Source organism: Musca domestica, unplaced genomic scaffold (genome assembly GCF_030504385.1).
Source record: "Musca domestica strain aabys unplaced genomic scaffold, Musca_domestica.polishedcontigs.V.1.1 4, whole genome shotgun sequence".
Classification (NCBI taxonomy): domain Eukaryota; kingdom Metazoa; phylum Arthropoda; class Insecta; order Diptera; family Muscidae; genus Musca; species Musca domestica.
Genome location: NW_026712328.1, coordinates 5,190,521 through 5,205,543, shown reverse-complemented (window position 1 = coordinate 5,205,543; position 15,023 = coordinate 5,190,521). Strand labels below are relative to the sequence as shown.

The 15,023-nt window shown below is 37.1% G+C and overlaps 1 protein-coding gene and 1 pseudogene across 2 annotated transcripts in view; both read right to left on the bottom strand.

The window, feature by feature from the left end:
- Positions 1-1,262: 1,262 nt before the first annotated feature.
- LOC101888390 (spermidine synthase) overlaps positions 1,263-15,023 on the bottom strand; it is a 43,011-nt gene continuing 29,250 nt past the window's right edge. For both annotated transcript variants that reach the window (XM_005191354.4, XM_059126874.1), the window contains exon 2: positions 1,263-2,078. In XM_005191354.4, the coding sequence (XP_005191411.1) occupies positions 1,337-2,078 (742 nt within the window). In that variant the 3' untranslated portion in view covers positions 1,263-1,336. The remainder of the gene's footprint in view (positions 2,079-15,023) is intronic.
- Positions 2,085-11,219, bottom strand: LOC131804270 (spermidine synthase-like; annotated as a pseudogene).

The following is a 15,023-nucleotide window of genomic DNA, read 5'->3' as shown; positions in this document are numbered from 1 at the left end:
TTTCAAAGAAACAAATACAGGATCGCCAATTGTAGAAACAATTGCATGCACAATAAAATCAGTGAGTTGTGGTATACGATTTATTTATATAACAAGTAAAAAAGCAGTAAGTTCGGCCGGGCCGAACTTTGAATACCCTCCACCATTTGGAACGAATTAGAAAATTTTCAAAAAAATAAAATCCAATAAAAATTCTTTTAACAATTCCGTTGAAAAATGTGGGTAAAATCATCAAAATACCGAATATCGGGGGGTACCGTTATATGGGGGCTATACGATATTGTGGACCTATATGGACAATTCTCTGCCGAGGTATAAAGTACCCACAAGGAACTCCTTGTGTGGATTTTCAGACAATTCCGTTGAAAAATGTGGGTAAAATCATCAAAATACCGAATATCGGGGGGTACCCTTACATGGGGGCTATACGATATCGTGGACCTATATAGACAATTCTCTGCCGAGGTATAAAGTACCCACAAGGAACTCCTTGTGTGGATTTTCAGACAATTCCGTTGAAAAATGTGGGTAAAATCATCAAAATACCGGATATCGGGGGGTACCGTTATATGGGGGCTATACGATATCGTGGACCGATATAGCCCATCTTCGAACTTGACCTGCCTGCAGACAAAAGAGAGATCTGTGCAAAATTTTAGCTTCCTATCTTAATTCGTTTAGACTGTAGCGTGATTACAACAGACGGACAGACGGACGGACAGGGCTAAATCGTCTTAGAATTTTACGCTGATCAAGAATATATATACTTTGTTGGGTCTAAAATGACTATTTCGATGAGTTACAAACGGAATGACAAAGTTAATATACCCTCCATACCTTTTTTGGTGGAGGGTATAAAAATCAACATAGTTTATTAACGAACACAATTGGAATAAAGTGAAAACTGAATACATATTTTGATATCCCAAAATGAAACAATTATAATAGTTTTAGCAATGCATGATATGAAATAATTTATTTTGAAGTGCATAGCAAAGTGTACCTACATAGGGTTGAATCTATTTAAATTTATTTTTAAGTGTATCTTCTTTTTTGTGGATGTTATTAAAAGTTTGGCACGGAGGAATTATACGTTTATTTACGTTTTTCTTATTGTTTCTTCATGGTTCGTAGGTCCTAGGTTGTCATCTTAAAATGTAATTAATGTAATGTCGCTCAAGGGCGTTGTATAAAAATATATTTCATTTGCCCAGTAGCATACTACCTCTCATTTTTTACATTAGAAAAAAAAAATAATCGACTTGTCATTCAATATTTTATTTAATTTCGTTTAAAATGTTGTTATAAGTATGTTTGTTTTATGTAAACAGGGAGCCTACTGTGATTCGTAAAAGTATTTGTGGACCCATCTAGGAAGATTGAAAGAAGCCGTATGAATGGAACTTGAGTAGTACTTCAAATCCATTTCATCAATTTCTTTAGAAGAAAATAATTGTTTAGGAGTATTAAGATTAAGTTTTTGGTCTAAGCACCCAACTACAAAACCAATATGTCCACAAGGGTAGGATGGAATTGATGTAACAGCATAAGATACATTAGGGAAATGAACTCGGCAACCGGTCATAACCTCTTTTACATGACTTGGGTCGAGCCAAAAGCTTCCACCTTGCGAGCACACTATTCCACCTACTCTTAAAGCTGTTTTCATTAGGCCATAATAGCTCTCTTTGAAAAGACTTTCCGCTGGTCCAATTGGATCTGAACTATCTGTAATTATTACATCGAATTCGTCTTTATGATCTTTCATGTATTTGAATCCATCGCCGATAACTAGTTTCAACTTCGGGCTATCGAATCCCCTGGCCATTTCTGGAAGAAACTTTTTTGATAAGTCCACGACACGATCGTCTATTTCAACTTGGTGAATTTCCTTGACTTTTGGATGTTTTGCAACTTCACGTGCTACACCTCCATCACCACCCCCAACAATTAGTACTTTTTCTGGATTTGGATGAGAACAAAGTGGTATAAATGATATCATTTCTTGATAAGAAAATTCGTCTCGTGTAGTGCACTGAATAATTCCATCTAGAATAAGGCATCTTCCATATGTTTCCCTAAAAATAAAAAAATGCATATTATTTCAAATGGTGTAAACAATAATAGACAATATTATGTGAGATTGTCACAGGGTGCGCTAAAATTGCGGACTGTTAAAAACACGATCTTTTCACTCGAGCTCATTTTGCGATTGTATTTTAACGCGATACATATTTTACCAGTCGAAAGTTCGTCAAACGAATTTTCGCACACAGATTACAAACGAGCGCGAGAATACAACAACGATCGTTCATTGGATGGAGATTGAAATCATTTTTGACAATGATAACGAACGTTCACGATTGATTGTGATCGCTTATTTTGTCGGTTGTGCGTGAGCGCAGTAAACAATTGTGTTTAGTTTGTTTCTTTGTTTTGGTGTATTTTTTCAGTTTCTGTTATGAATTACACTTTTTAATCTATATTTTTATATTTTGCAATACTTGAAATGAAAAGTATATTTTTAATGAAAAGTAAATAGACATGTAATGCGTTCACACAGGCTCTAAAGCGACCCATAGACCACACAAATTTTTGTGCAAATCGCTTATGTGTGTTAGTGAAATAAGGTTGTATGTGTCACACGTACGAGTTTGTGCAAATCGATCTGAAAAATCAAAACCATTTAGATTTTTCGGCTTGTTTGCGCAAATGTTTGTGTGGTGTGTGGGCGTTTGCACTAAATCTGTTCATTTCGTGATAAACAGTCAAGCATTACACAACAAAAGAAGAAGAAGAATATAAGTTAATTTTTGACTTGCCGCCGTAGTTTTGTTTGTTTGTTTTTTGTTGTTATTTTTTAAAAATGGAAAGAGAAGAAGAACGGAATTTCATTTTGGTGTTTATTGAAGTTTACCGGTCTTTGCCTGCTCTGTGGGACATAAGGTCGAAGGAATATGCAAACAGAGACATAAAGAATTGGCCGTTTCCTTAGCCACTCTTTTGCCCACAAGCGTTTGCGTTTAATTTTTTTTCTTCTTCGCGCTTCTTTTTTATGGCGAGTGCCAAAGCGACGGCAATAGCTGCGTTCTCAAACATTTTTCCGAATGACTTCACTCGCTGAGTACTTACTTCGAATGAAATTTGTGCAAACGTTTGCAACGTGTGTGTGCTGAATACGTGTGAATTTGCGCAAATAATTTGTGTGGTCTATTTGCCGCTTAACATATTTTATTTTCTCTTAGTACCTAGTGTATTTACAAAAACTAACGCTCCATAAAGATCGAATCGCTGGAAATGTTCAAAATTTAATCCTTCTGTATAAATTCGTTCTAAAGATAGATTGATTAGAACAGACGAACGGATATCCCTAAATCGGCACAGAATTTTACGCTAATCAAGAATATATACACTTAGTAGGGTCTAACATGATCTTTATACCCTCCACGAAAAAGTATGGAGGGTTTAAGTTCGTCATTCCGTTTGTAACTCATCGAAATAATCATTTTAGACCCAACAAAGTATATATATTCTTGATCAGCGTAAAATTCTAAGACGATTTAGACCTGTCCGTCTGCTGTAATCACGATACAGTCTGAACAAATTAAGATAGGAAGCTAAAAATTTGCACAGATCTCTCTTTTGTCTGCAGGCAGGTCAAGTTCGAAGATGGGCTATATCGGCCCCCTATAACGGTACCCCCGATATTCGGTATTTTGATTATGTTAGCCACATTTTTCAATGGAATTGTCTGAAAATCCACTCAAGTAGTTCCTTGTGGGTACTTTATACCTCGGCAGAGAATTATCTATATAGGTCCACAATATCGTATAGCCTCCATATAACTGTACCCCCCGGTATTCGGCATTTTGATGATTTTACCCACATTTTTCAATGGAACTGTCTGAAATGCCACAAAAGGAGTCCCTTGTGAGCATTTTACCCCCTCAAAAAGAATTGTTTATGTAGGTCCACGATATCGTATATCCCCCATATAACGGTACCCCCGATATTCGGTATTTTGATGATGTTAGCCACATTTTTCAATGGAATTGTCTGAAAATCCACACAAGTAGTTCCTTGCGAGTACTTTACCCTCTGAGAGAGTTGTCTATACAGGTCCACGATATCGTACATCCCCCATATAACGGTACCCCACGATATTCGGTATTTTGATGATTTTACCCAAATTTTTCAACGGAATTGTGTGATAATCCACACAAGGAGTTCCTTGTGAGTACTTCATACCTCGGCAGAGAATTATTTTAATAGGTCCACAATATAGTATAGCCCCCATATAACGGTACCCACACGGCATTCGGTATTTTTATGTTTTAGCCACATTTTTCAATGGAATTGTCTGAAATTCCACAAAAGGAGTTCCTTGTGGGTACTTTATACCCCCTAAAAAAGAATTGTCTATATAGGTCCACGATATCGTATATCCCCCATATAACTCTACCCCCGATATTCGGTATTTTGATGATGTTAGCCACATTTTCAATGGAATTGTCTTAAAATCCACACAAGTAGTTCCTTGTGAGTACTTTACCCCCTGAGAGAAAATTGTCTATACAGGTCCACGATATCGTATATCCCCCATATAACGGTACCCCCCGATATTCGGTATTTTTATGATTTTACCCAAAAATTTTTATCGGAATTGTCTGAAAATCCACAAAAGGAGTCCCTTGTGGGCATTTTACCTCCTCAAAATGAAGGGTCTATATAGGTCCACGATATCGTATAGCCCTCATATAACGGTACCCCCGATATTCGGCATTTTGATGTTTTTAGCCATATTTTTCAACGGAATGGTCACAAAGGGTTCTTTGTGAGCACTTTACCCCCCGACAGAGAATTCTCTATATAGGTCAACGATATTCGGTATTTTGATGATTTGAGCCACATTTTCCAATCGTATTGGCCGAACTTACTGCTTTTTTATTTGTTTTACAAACGAAATTACAAAATCAACAAATAAAACACTAAGTTCGGTCGGACTTTTAATGCTTTCCACCATTGGGTAAAAAACAAATACTTTTATATAAAAGTATCTGAATTCAAACTTATTCCACTTTAACGGACCAATACCAGTTGCATAATGCTGTTAAACTTTTTTAAAAAACCATAAAGTGGATGAGTCCGATATATGGGGGCATACTAAAACGGGAACCTCTATAGACAATTTGAAACTTTAAGGATTGTCATCTACTAAATCTTCTTAAATATCAAATTTGAAACAGTTTTGTGGGTAACTGTGACTAGGATTATCAAAATACTGAATATCAGTGGGTATCGTTATATGTGTGCTATGGGAAAACGTGGATCTAAATATTCAATGTTCTGCCATTGAAGCTAGAACCCATTATGAACTATTAATAGCAATTTATAGTGCGTGGAAACATGTGGCAAAATCATCAAAACAGCGAATACCGGGAGGTACCGCTATATGTGGGGGCTATACCAAAACGTGGACCCATATATACTATTTTCCGCCACCGGTCTAGAACCCATTATGACTTACAAATATCAATTATTAGACAAATCCGTGCAAAAGTATGACAGAAACCATCAAAATGCCGAATCTCGGGAGGTACTGTTATATGAAGTCGATACCGAATCAAGGACCTATACACACAATGTTTCACCACCGAAGCAGAACCCTTATGACCTACAAATATCAATGGACGAACGGTCGCCATCAACAGACCACCCGACTTCATTGACTCTGGACGCCGCACTTTCCTTAACCACGGGAAAGCCAATTGACAAGAATTCAGAGAGTTTACCAATCGCCGCTTCAGAGAACTGCCCAACCCATCCCATGTCAGGTAGCAGATTGGTGTTTCCGGGACATCATCAAAGCTGCAGCCGCTCGCTATATACCTGCTGGTCGAATACCTGTAATAAGACCAAATTTCCCAGCAGAGGCAGCGGGATTAGCGAGATGAGCTTCGCCGTACTTACCCTAATAACCCCAGAGTCAGGGAACTTACTCTGGAGGTAAAGAGGTTAGTAGGTGAGCATAAGCGCAAAAAGTTGTTAGAACATCTGAAGCATTGCAACATCAGTACCGGAACGAGTAAATTGTGGACAACGGTTAAGCCGCTCTCGAACCCTGGGAAAAAGGACGATCGGACATCTGTCTCATTTAACGGCGTAGAAGTGACAGATCCGAAGAGGTGCGCGTGTTATTTTAACCAGTTTGTAGAGCACCCCGAGAGTGACAGGGCGAAGAGAAGGATCCTACGCCGTGTACGATCCCTTCCAGCCGAGGAGGTACTTTGCTTTGGCATGTCATAAGAAGCGCAAAGTCATCCAAAGCGCTTGGTCCTGACGGAATCTCAATAGTGATGTTGAAGCAACTGGGTGAACCAGGAATTGAGTTTCTTACAAAGCTCCTTATTCTATCGGTACCACCCTGGTAGTTCCCGATGCCTGGAAAATGGGCAGGGTGGTCCCGCTACTGAAGCCAGGCAAGCACGCCAGCAAAAATTCATACAGGCCGATATCACTTTTGTCACCAGTAGCAAAGACGCTTGAGGCTTTACTCCTTCTCCTGCATAAGAGAGTGTTTCCCAGTAGCCGATCATCAACACGGATTCCGAAAATGTACAGCACAACCAGAGCAGGCCGTGCGATAGAAGATTATGGATTTCTCAAAAGCCATTATTGATGACATTTGCGATCGGTTAAACGCTTACATTGTTGATCTTACCGCCTTTTTTCACTGCGAGGAATATGAAGATATCCGCCACTAAGTCGACGGCCACACTTTTCACCACATGGACTGCGGAGATGGGGCTATCCTTGAATGTGCAGGTCGATGGTGCTATAATTCCGACCACCAACTACCCCAGGGTATTAGGGGTCACATTCGATAGCCTCTTTCAGTCGTCCGCGCATACCACAGCTATCGGCGACAAGATTAGAAGTAAGAACAAGGTCCTCAATTCTCAGGCCTGCAGTACTTGGGGATCTGATAAGGAAACCTTGTTGACCTCTTACAACGCGATAGGTCGGTCTGTGGTAAACTATGCAGCTCCGGTGTGTCCGCCATCGTCAGTGCTACGCAGTGGGAAAATGTTCAGTTCTGCCAGAATGCCGCCCTTAGAACCGCAACAGGTTGCCTTCTCATGGCACCTGTCGACCACCTACATGAGGAGGCGAAGGTCTTATCGGTGCGACAGCATAACAACATGGTATAAGAGAGAGCTTCTGGATCAACAGGCCTATCAAGCGGGACTGAATAGTACTCACTTCAATGCGGTCTCAGAAGCCATTGAAGGATATAGAGTGAATACTGTTCTAGGAGACCATCACTCTCTCGTCGCATCTGAAGAACGAGAGCTGTCCCGATAAACCCGAGTAGTTTTGACTCAATTACGATCCGGATGGTGCAGCCGCCTAAATTCCTACTTGGCCCGGATTAGCAGTGACGTGCAGAACATCTGCCCAGCTTGTGGCACAGGCCCACACGACACGCTGCACCTATTTCGCTGCTCAGCCAAGCCTACTCACCTAACTCCAGTCTCGTTATGGACACAACCCATACAGGTTGCATCCGTTTTGAGACTGGACTTAAAGGCAGAACCTGATTGAATGGAGTCAGAAAACTGGTAACAGAACTAACACAGATGTATGAGCTGCTACAACAACAAATACAAATTTGTAGACAAATCCGTTAAAAAGATGTGGCAAAAATCATCAAAATATTGAATATCGGGAGGTACCGTTATATGAGGGCTATGCAAAAACGTGGACCTATTCATACAACGTTTCGCCACACAAGCTAGAAACCATTATGACCTACAAATAAAAATGTTTAGACAAATCCGTGAAAAATGTATCGAAAATCATCAAAATACCGAATATGGAGAGGTACAGTGGTATTGCGGCTACACCAAAACGTGGACCGATATATCTCATTTTCATTACCTATCATTCTAGACACAAAAGAAGTGGTTGTGCCAAATTTTGAAGCCCTTCGTCAAATAATTGTGATTTCAACAGATAATCTGAGATACATCGTTATATCGACGTAGAATCTGATGATGATCAGGAATGTATATACCTTATTGGGTCTAAGACGAATATTTAGGGATGTTACAAACATAATGACAAAGTTTATATACAGCCTCCCCCCCCCCTTCAAGGTGAAGAGTAAAATAACCCTCGTCCCTTTTTTACTTGTTTTTATTTATTGAAAAGACTAACAGGGATCCCTATCCTATTTTACTGTCAATTGCAGTTTGAGCATCATTTAAGGTTTTTCTTCTTTATTGTGAATGGTATTAAACGTTTGGCCCGGAGGAATTATACGTTTTTCTTTCTTCATGGTTCGTGAATTCTAAGTTATCATCTTAAAATGTAATTGTTTCAATCTATCTCAAGGGCTTTAAATAAATGTATATTTCATTTGACCAGTAGCATACTCAAAATTACCCGCAGAAAAACACACGTTCGAAATATGTTTGGATCCAAGTATGTATATATTTGGGGCTGCTTGCAATCAAATATATATTTGGATGCAAACATATTATGCTTGGGTCGAAGTATATCTGTGTTTGCAACATTTTGTAAAATATTTAAATTTTCATTGTTGGGATTTAAATATACTTTTATGTTAGAACATATTTTTTAACGGGTGAGAGAAAATTTTTGTGTTACAGAGCGTAACAATAGCGCTCCTACACATTTTATAACAAAGGTATTGTGTAGCAGAAGACGCAAAAGCGACGACAAGGGGGTGTAAACTTGTGTTTTGTTATTTGTTGATGCTGTTGCGTGGAGAATGATGAAAACGTTTATAAGTGCGGTTGTAAGATTTAGAAGATTTTCTAAAAGAATTTTAGTTTTATTTAATTCTTTGGTTCCTCTTCTATTGAGCTTTTTTGTCATAAAAGCTATTTTTAAAATAACTTCTGCGGAGAATATCCCAGGCAAAAAACAAGGGAACTGATGAGAATTGGTGGCTCTTTCCGAAACCTAGATATTCCCTGCTTTACCCCATGGTAAAAATTACCATCGTTCTCAACTAATGAACAAACGTTGTTTTTATAAAAAAAAAAAACAATAAAGGGATTAAGCCTGACCATTTTGCAATAACAAAATACTATGGTATCCTGAACAAACAAGTCAGCACTGTTTATCCACGCATAACTTTACCTGCGTCCAAGCATATACATATAATTGCATCTAAGCATATATTTGCTTGTAGTACGCAAAATATGTTTGGAGACATATTTTAGAGAGACAATTTTTTCCCTCCGTGTATAAATGAAATGTCGAAATAAAATTTGACAGTACTTAATTAAAAATAATTTATTTCTGTTTTTCACAGAACTCAACGGTAACTCAAAAAATAGTTAGAGAATCGCACTACTGATTTCGTATTCTACATTCTTTTAATCAAAAATAAAAAATAACACAAAAACTTACAATTCAAAATTTTTAGTGAAATTACAAAAAAAAAAACAAGTTAAAAAGCAGTAAGTTCGGCCGGGCCGAACTTTGAATACCCTCTACCATTTGGAACGAATTAGGAAATTAAAAAAAATAATCGGTTAAAAATTCTGTTAAACTCTTAAAAATACCGAATATAGCCGTTACATTGGGGTCTACATGGGCATTGTTTGTCATAAGCCGTTACCATATTCAAATTCGAAACTTGAAATAAACGGCGAATAATGTAGCTAAAATCATTAAAATACCGTATATAGGGAGGTATCGTTATATCGTATATAAAACAATATATAAAACAATTTTCTGTCATAGGACGTATCATCTATTACGATCTTCAAATACGACATCTCAATTTTCTGTCACAGACTGTAGATCCCATTACGAATTCTAAGAACGTAATTTGAAACAATTCCGGTGAACAATAACGATAAAATCATCAAAATACCGAATATTGGGAGGTGCTGTTATATGGGGCTATACGAAGACGTGACCTGCATAGAAAATTTTCTGTCAAATACCAAATTTGAAACAATTCCGGTGAATAATGTCGCTAAAATCATCAAAATACCGAATATGGGGAGGTACCGTTATATGGGGGCTATATGAAGACGTGGACCTGCACAGGCAATTTTCTGTTTAAGTTTAGAAGCCGTATGAATGGAACATGAGTAGTACTTCAAATCCATTTCATCAATTTCAGTGGAAGAAAATAATTGCTTAGGAGTATTAAGATTACGGTTTTCGTCTAAGCACCTAACTACAAAACCAATATGTCCGCAAGTGTAGGATGGAATTGACGTAACAACATAAGATACCTTAGGAAAATGAACGAAACCGGTCGTGACCTATTTTAAATGTCCTGGATCGAGCCAAAACCTTCCACCTTGCGAGCACACTATTTTACCTACTCTTAAAGCTGTTTTCATTAGGTCACAGTAGCTCCCTTTAAAATGGCTTTCTGCTGGTCCTATTGGATCTGATCTGTCTGTAATTATAACATCGAATTCGTCTTTATGATATTTTATGTATTTGAATCCATCGCTGATAACTAATTTCAACTTCGGGTTATCGAATCCCCTAGCCATTCCTGAAAGAAACTTTTTTGATAAGTCCACGACACGATCGTCTATTTCAATTTTGTGGATTTCCTTGTCTTTTGGATGTTTTGCAATTTCACGTGCTACACCTCCATCACCACTACCAACAATTAGTACTTTTATTGGGTTTGGATGAGAACAAAGTGGTATAAATGATATCATTGAGATACATTATTTTTTGTATTTCCATTAGGAGAGTGAACAAACAAATCGCTCGGTCTAACAAATGTGAACATTCCATGCGAAAAGTAGGGACATTGTAAATTGCCATAGCAAATGCGTACAGAACATTTTTTTAAGGTGAACGCCATTTCTGTTGGTATTATAGGAATTCTAGGTAGCAACATATGATATAGATTTGGTGAGTTTTTATCCAGTCAAAATTCCGTCAACATTTAAGAAATGTAGCGTATTTGGAGAAAATAGTGTCTATGAGAGCAATATCGGAATCTCCACAAAATTTCCTCACAAATTCCAAAGGTAATTGAAACTGATCATACATATCGTCTTTGGTGCACCAAATACATGAAAGCGGCGAAAATATAAGTTAGATTGCAATATAATTAAACAAATTAATTTATACAATACATACTATACTGATGCTTTATCTCCAGTTCCAAATGAAATTTCAAAAATTTACATAGTTTATTTTACTTTCAGGTGATTCTTCATTTATTCATATATTTGGAGAAAAGTATATTTAGCTAACAATCAAACATGCAAACATTTTTCTATTTTATAGATATAGAAGAGGTTTAGTGAAATAGTATTTATTATAATTAAAAACAAATATATAATAAAAAGACTGATTATATCCAACGCTCTTTGAAATGTTGAAGCAAGTACTCTCAGAACCGTTTGAATAATGAACAAAAACGCCTTAATTTCGGCCCGGCCCATGAAATAAATAAAAAAGCTTTACAAATGAAAGGATCGGGATTAAATACTGGATACACTCAAATTTTTCCTAGTGAATGTACCGAATATCGGGAGGTGCCGTTAAATTGTGCATATAGGTCTGCGCTTTCATATCACCCCCATATAACGCTATCTCCCGATATTCGCTATTTTAAATTTTTAATCACATTTTTCAACGGATTTGTCTAAAAGTTGACATTTGTAGTTCTATCTTCGGTGGTTGATCATTGAATGTGTAGATAAACGTTTTCCTATAGTGCACATACAACGATTTCGGTATTTTGACGATTTAAACCACATTTTCTAACGGCTTCATCCACTTTATTGTTTTTTGTAATTATTCAACTAACCTGACTGGTATGTGTAGTTTAAAGTGGAACACGTTTGAATCTAGATACTTCTGTATAAACATGTTCTCTTTAACTGAGGGTATTTTTATACCCTCCACCATACATAGTATGGAGGGTATATTAAGTTAGTCATTCCGTTTGTAACTCATCGAAATAATAATTTTAGACCCAAAAAAGTGTATATATTCTTGATCAGCGTAAAATTCTAAGACGATTTAGTCCTGCCCTTCTGTTTTAATCACGCTACAGTCAAAACGAATTAAGATAGGAAGCAAAAATTTTACACTGGTATGTCCACAAAGCCTTTGCAATTTTACTAGGCTAACAGTAAATAACTACACAATAATTTAATTGAGTCTGCGATTTATACGTAGAAGTACGTAGGTTTATATTTACTGATACCTCGAATACCTCTAATAACAACAAAAATCCGTTTAAAGATAGCAGTCTCCCGTACGTAAATCCAAAGGAATAAATTTAGCATGCTCCTGATTTTCTCATTATCGTATTACGTAATATTACGTGGCATGTTCACGTGAGGGTTAATTGAGTGGTTTCCGGCATTATAATACCTAAAATAGTTTTGTACATACTAAAGCATTACAGTAAATACGTTTTTTATACCCTCCACCATACCATGGAGGGTATATAAATTTTGTCATTCTGTTTGTAACTCCTCGAAATATTCATGTCAGACCCAACAAAGTATATATATTCTTGATCAGCGTAAAATTCTAAGACGATTTAGCCATGTCCGTCTGTCTGTCTGTGTGTCTGTCTGTCTGTCTGTCTGTGTGTCTGTCTGTTGTAATCACGCTATCTTTCGAACGAATGTAGAAAGAAGGCTAACATTTTACACATGTGTTTATTTTTCCAGTAGGCAGGTTAAGTTCGTACATGGGCCATGTAGGTCCATGTTTTCCTATATCCCCCATATAACGGTACCTCCCGATATTCGGTATTTTGATGATTTTAGCGACATTATTCACCGGAATTGTTTCCAATTTGGCATTTGAAGTTCGAAATGGATGTTACAGCCTATGACAGAAAATTGTATAGCCCCCATATAACGGTACCTCCCAAAATTCGGTATTTTGATGATTTAGCGCCATTATTCACCGGAATTGTTTCAAATTACGTATTTAGAGTTCGTAATGGGAACTACAGTCTGTGACAGAAAAATGTCTATTTTTGAGATATCGTATTTGACATTAGTAATGTATGCTATAGCCTGCGACAGAAACTTGTCTACGCTGGTCCAGGTCTTCGCACAGCTCCAATATAATGGTACCTCCCTATATACGATATTTTAATGATTTTAGCTACATTATTCACCGTTTATTCCAAGTTTCGAATTTGAATATGCTAATGGCTAATGGCAAACAATGCCTATGTAGGTCCACGTCGTATAGACCCCAATTTAACGGCAATATTCGGTATTTTTAAAATTTAATTTAATTTTTTAAGGATTTTATTTTTTTTTTTTTTAATTTCCAAATTCGTTCCAAATGGTGGAGGGTATTCAAAGTTTGGTCCGGCCGAACTAACTGCTTTTTAACTTGTTAAGTTCTTGAATTTGTTTTGCTTTTATTTAAAATCCACAAAAATTCGTATAAAAAATTCGTAAATTAAAATTAAATGCACATAAGATCAAATGCGGTAGCAAATGAAACACAGATATTAAAACAAGTAAAAAACTGTAAGTTTGATCGGGCCAATGGGGCAATTTTCAATAAAAAAAAAATAATAATAATAATAAAATCCGTTAATAATGCTGTTAAAATCTTAACAATACCGAATGTAGCCTTTATCTTGGGTCTATACGACGGCGTGGACCTGCATAGGCAACTTTTGTCATATGCCATTACAATATTCAAATGCGAAACTTGAAAAAAATTTGGTGAATTATGTAGATAAAAACATCAAAACCAGGACATGCACAGACAGTTTTGGGTCATAGGCTGTAGTATCCATTACGAACTTCAAACACCAAATTTAAGACAATTCCGGTGAATAATGTCACTAAAATCATCAAAATTGTGAATATCGGGAGGTACCGTTATAAAGGGGCTATACGAAGACGTGGACCTGCACAGACAAATTTCTGTCATGGGCTGTAGTATCCATTACGAATTTTAAACACCAAATTTGAAACAATTCCGGTAATTAATGTTACCAAAATCATCAAAATACCCAATATCGGGGGTACCGTTAAATGGGGGTTATATATAGACAATTCTTTTTCAGGGGTTAAAGTACTCACAAACAACTCCTTGAGTTAAATTTCAGACAATTCCATCGAAAAATGTGGCTAAAATAATCAAAATACCGAAGGGGGGAGGGGGGTACCGCTATATGGGTGCCATACGATATCATGGACCGATATATCCCATCTTCGAACTTGACCTGCCTGCAGACAAAAGACATACCTGTGCAAAATTTTAGCTTCCTATCTTAATTCGTTTTGACTGTAGCGTGATTACAACAGACGGACAGGGCTAAATCATCTTAGAATTTTACGCTGATCAAGAATATATACACTTTTTATACCCTCCACCATACTGTGGAGGGTATATTAATTTTGTCATTCCGTTTGTAACTCCTTGAAATACTCATGTCAGACCCAACAAAGTATATATATTCTTGATCAGCGTAAAATTCTAAGACGATTTAGCCATGTCCGTCTGTCTATCTGCCTGTCCGTCTGTCTGTCTGTCTGTTCGTTGTAATCACGCTATCTTTCGAACAAATTGAGATAGAAGGCTAAACTTTTGCACACATGTATATTTTGCCAGTAGGCACGTTAAGTTCGTAAATGGGCCATGTAGGTCCAAGCTATCATATAGCCCCCATATATCTGTACCTCCCAATATTGTGTATTTTGATGATTGTGGCGACATTATTCACCAGAATTGTTTCAAATTTGGTATTTGAAGTTTGTAATAGATACTATATCCTAAGTCAAAAAATGAGCCATGTAGGTCAGCGTCTTCATATACCATATAACGGTACCCCCCGATATTCGGTATTTTGATGATTTTAGCGACATTATTTAGCGAAATCGTTCCAAATTTGGTATTTGAAGTTCGTAATAGATACTGCAGCATAAAACAGAAAATGGGCCATATAGGTCCACGTCTTCATATAGCCCCCATATACCGTACCGCCCGATATTCGGTATTTTGACGAT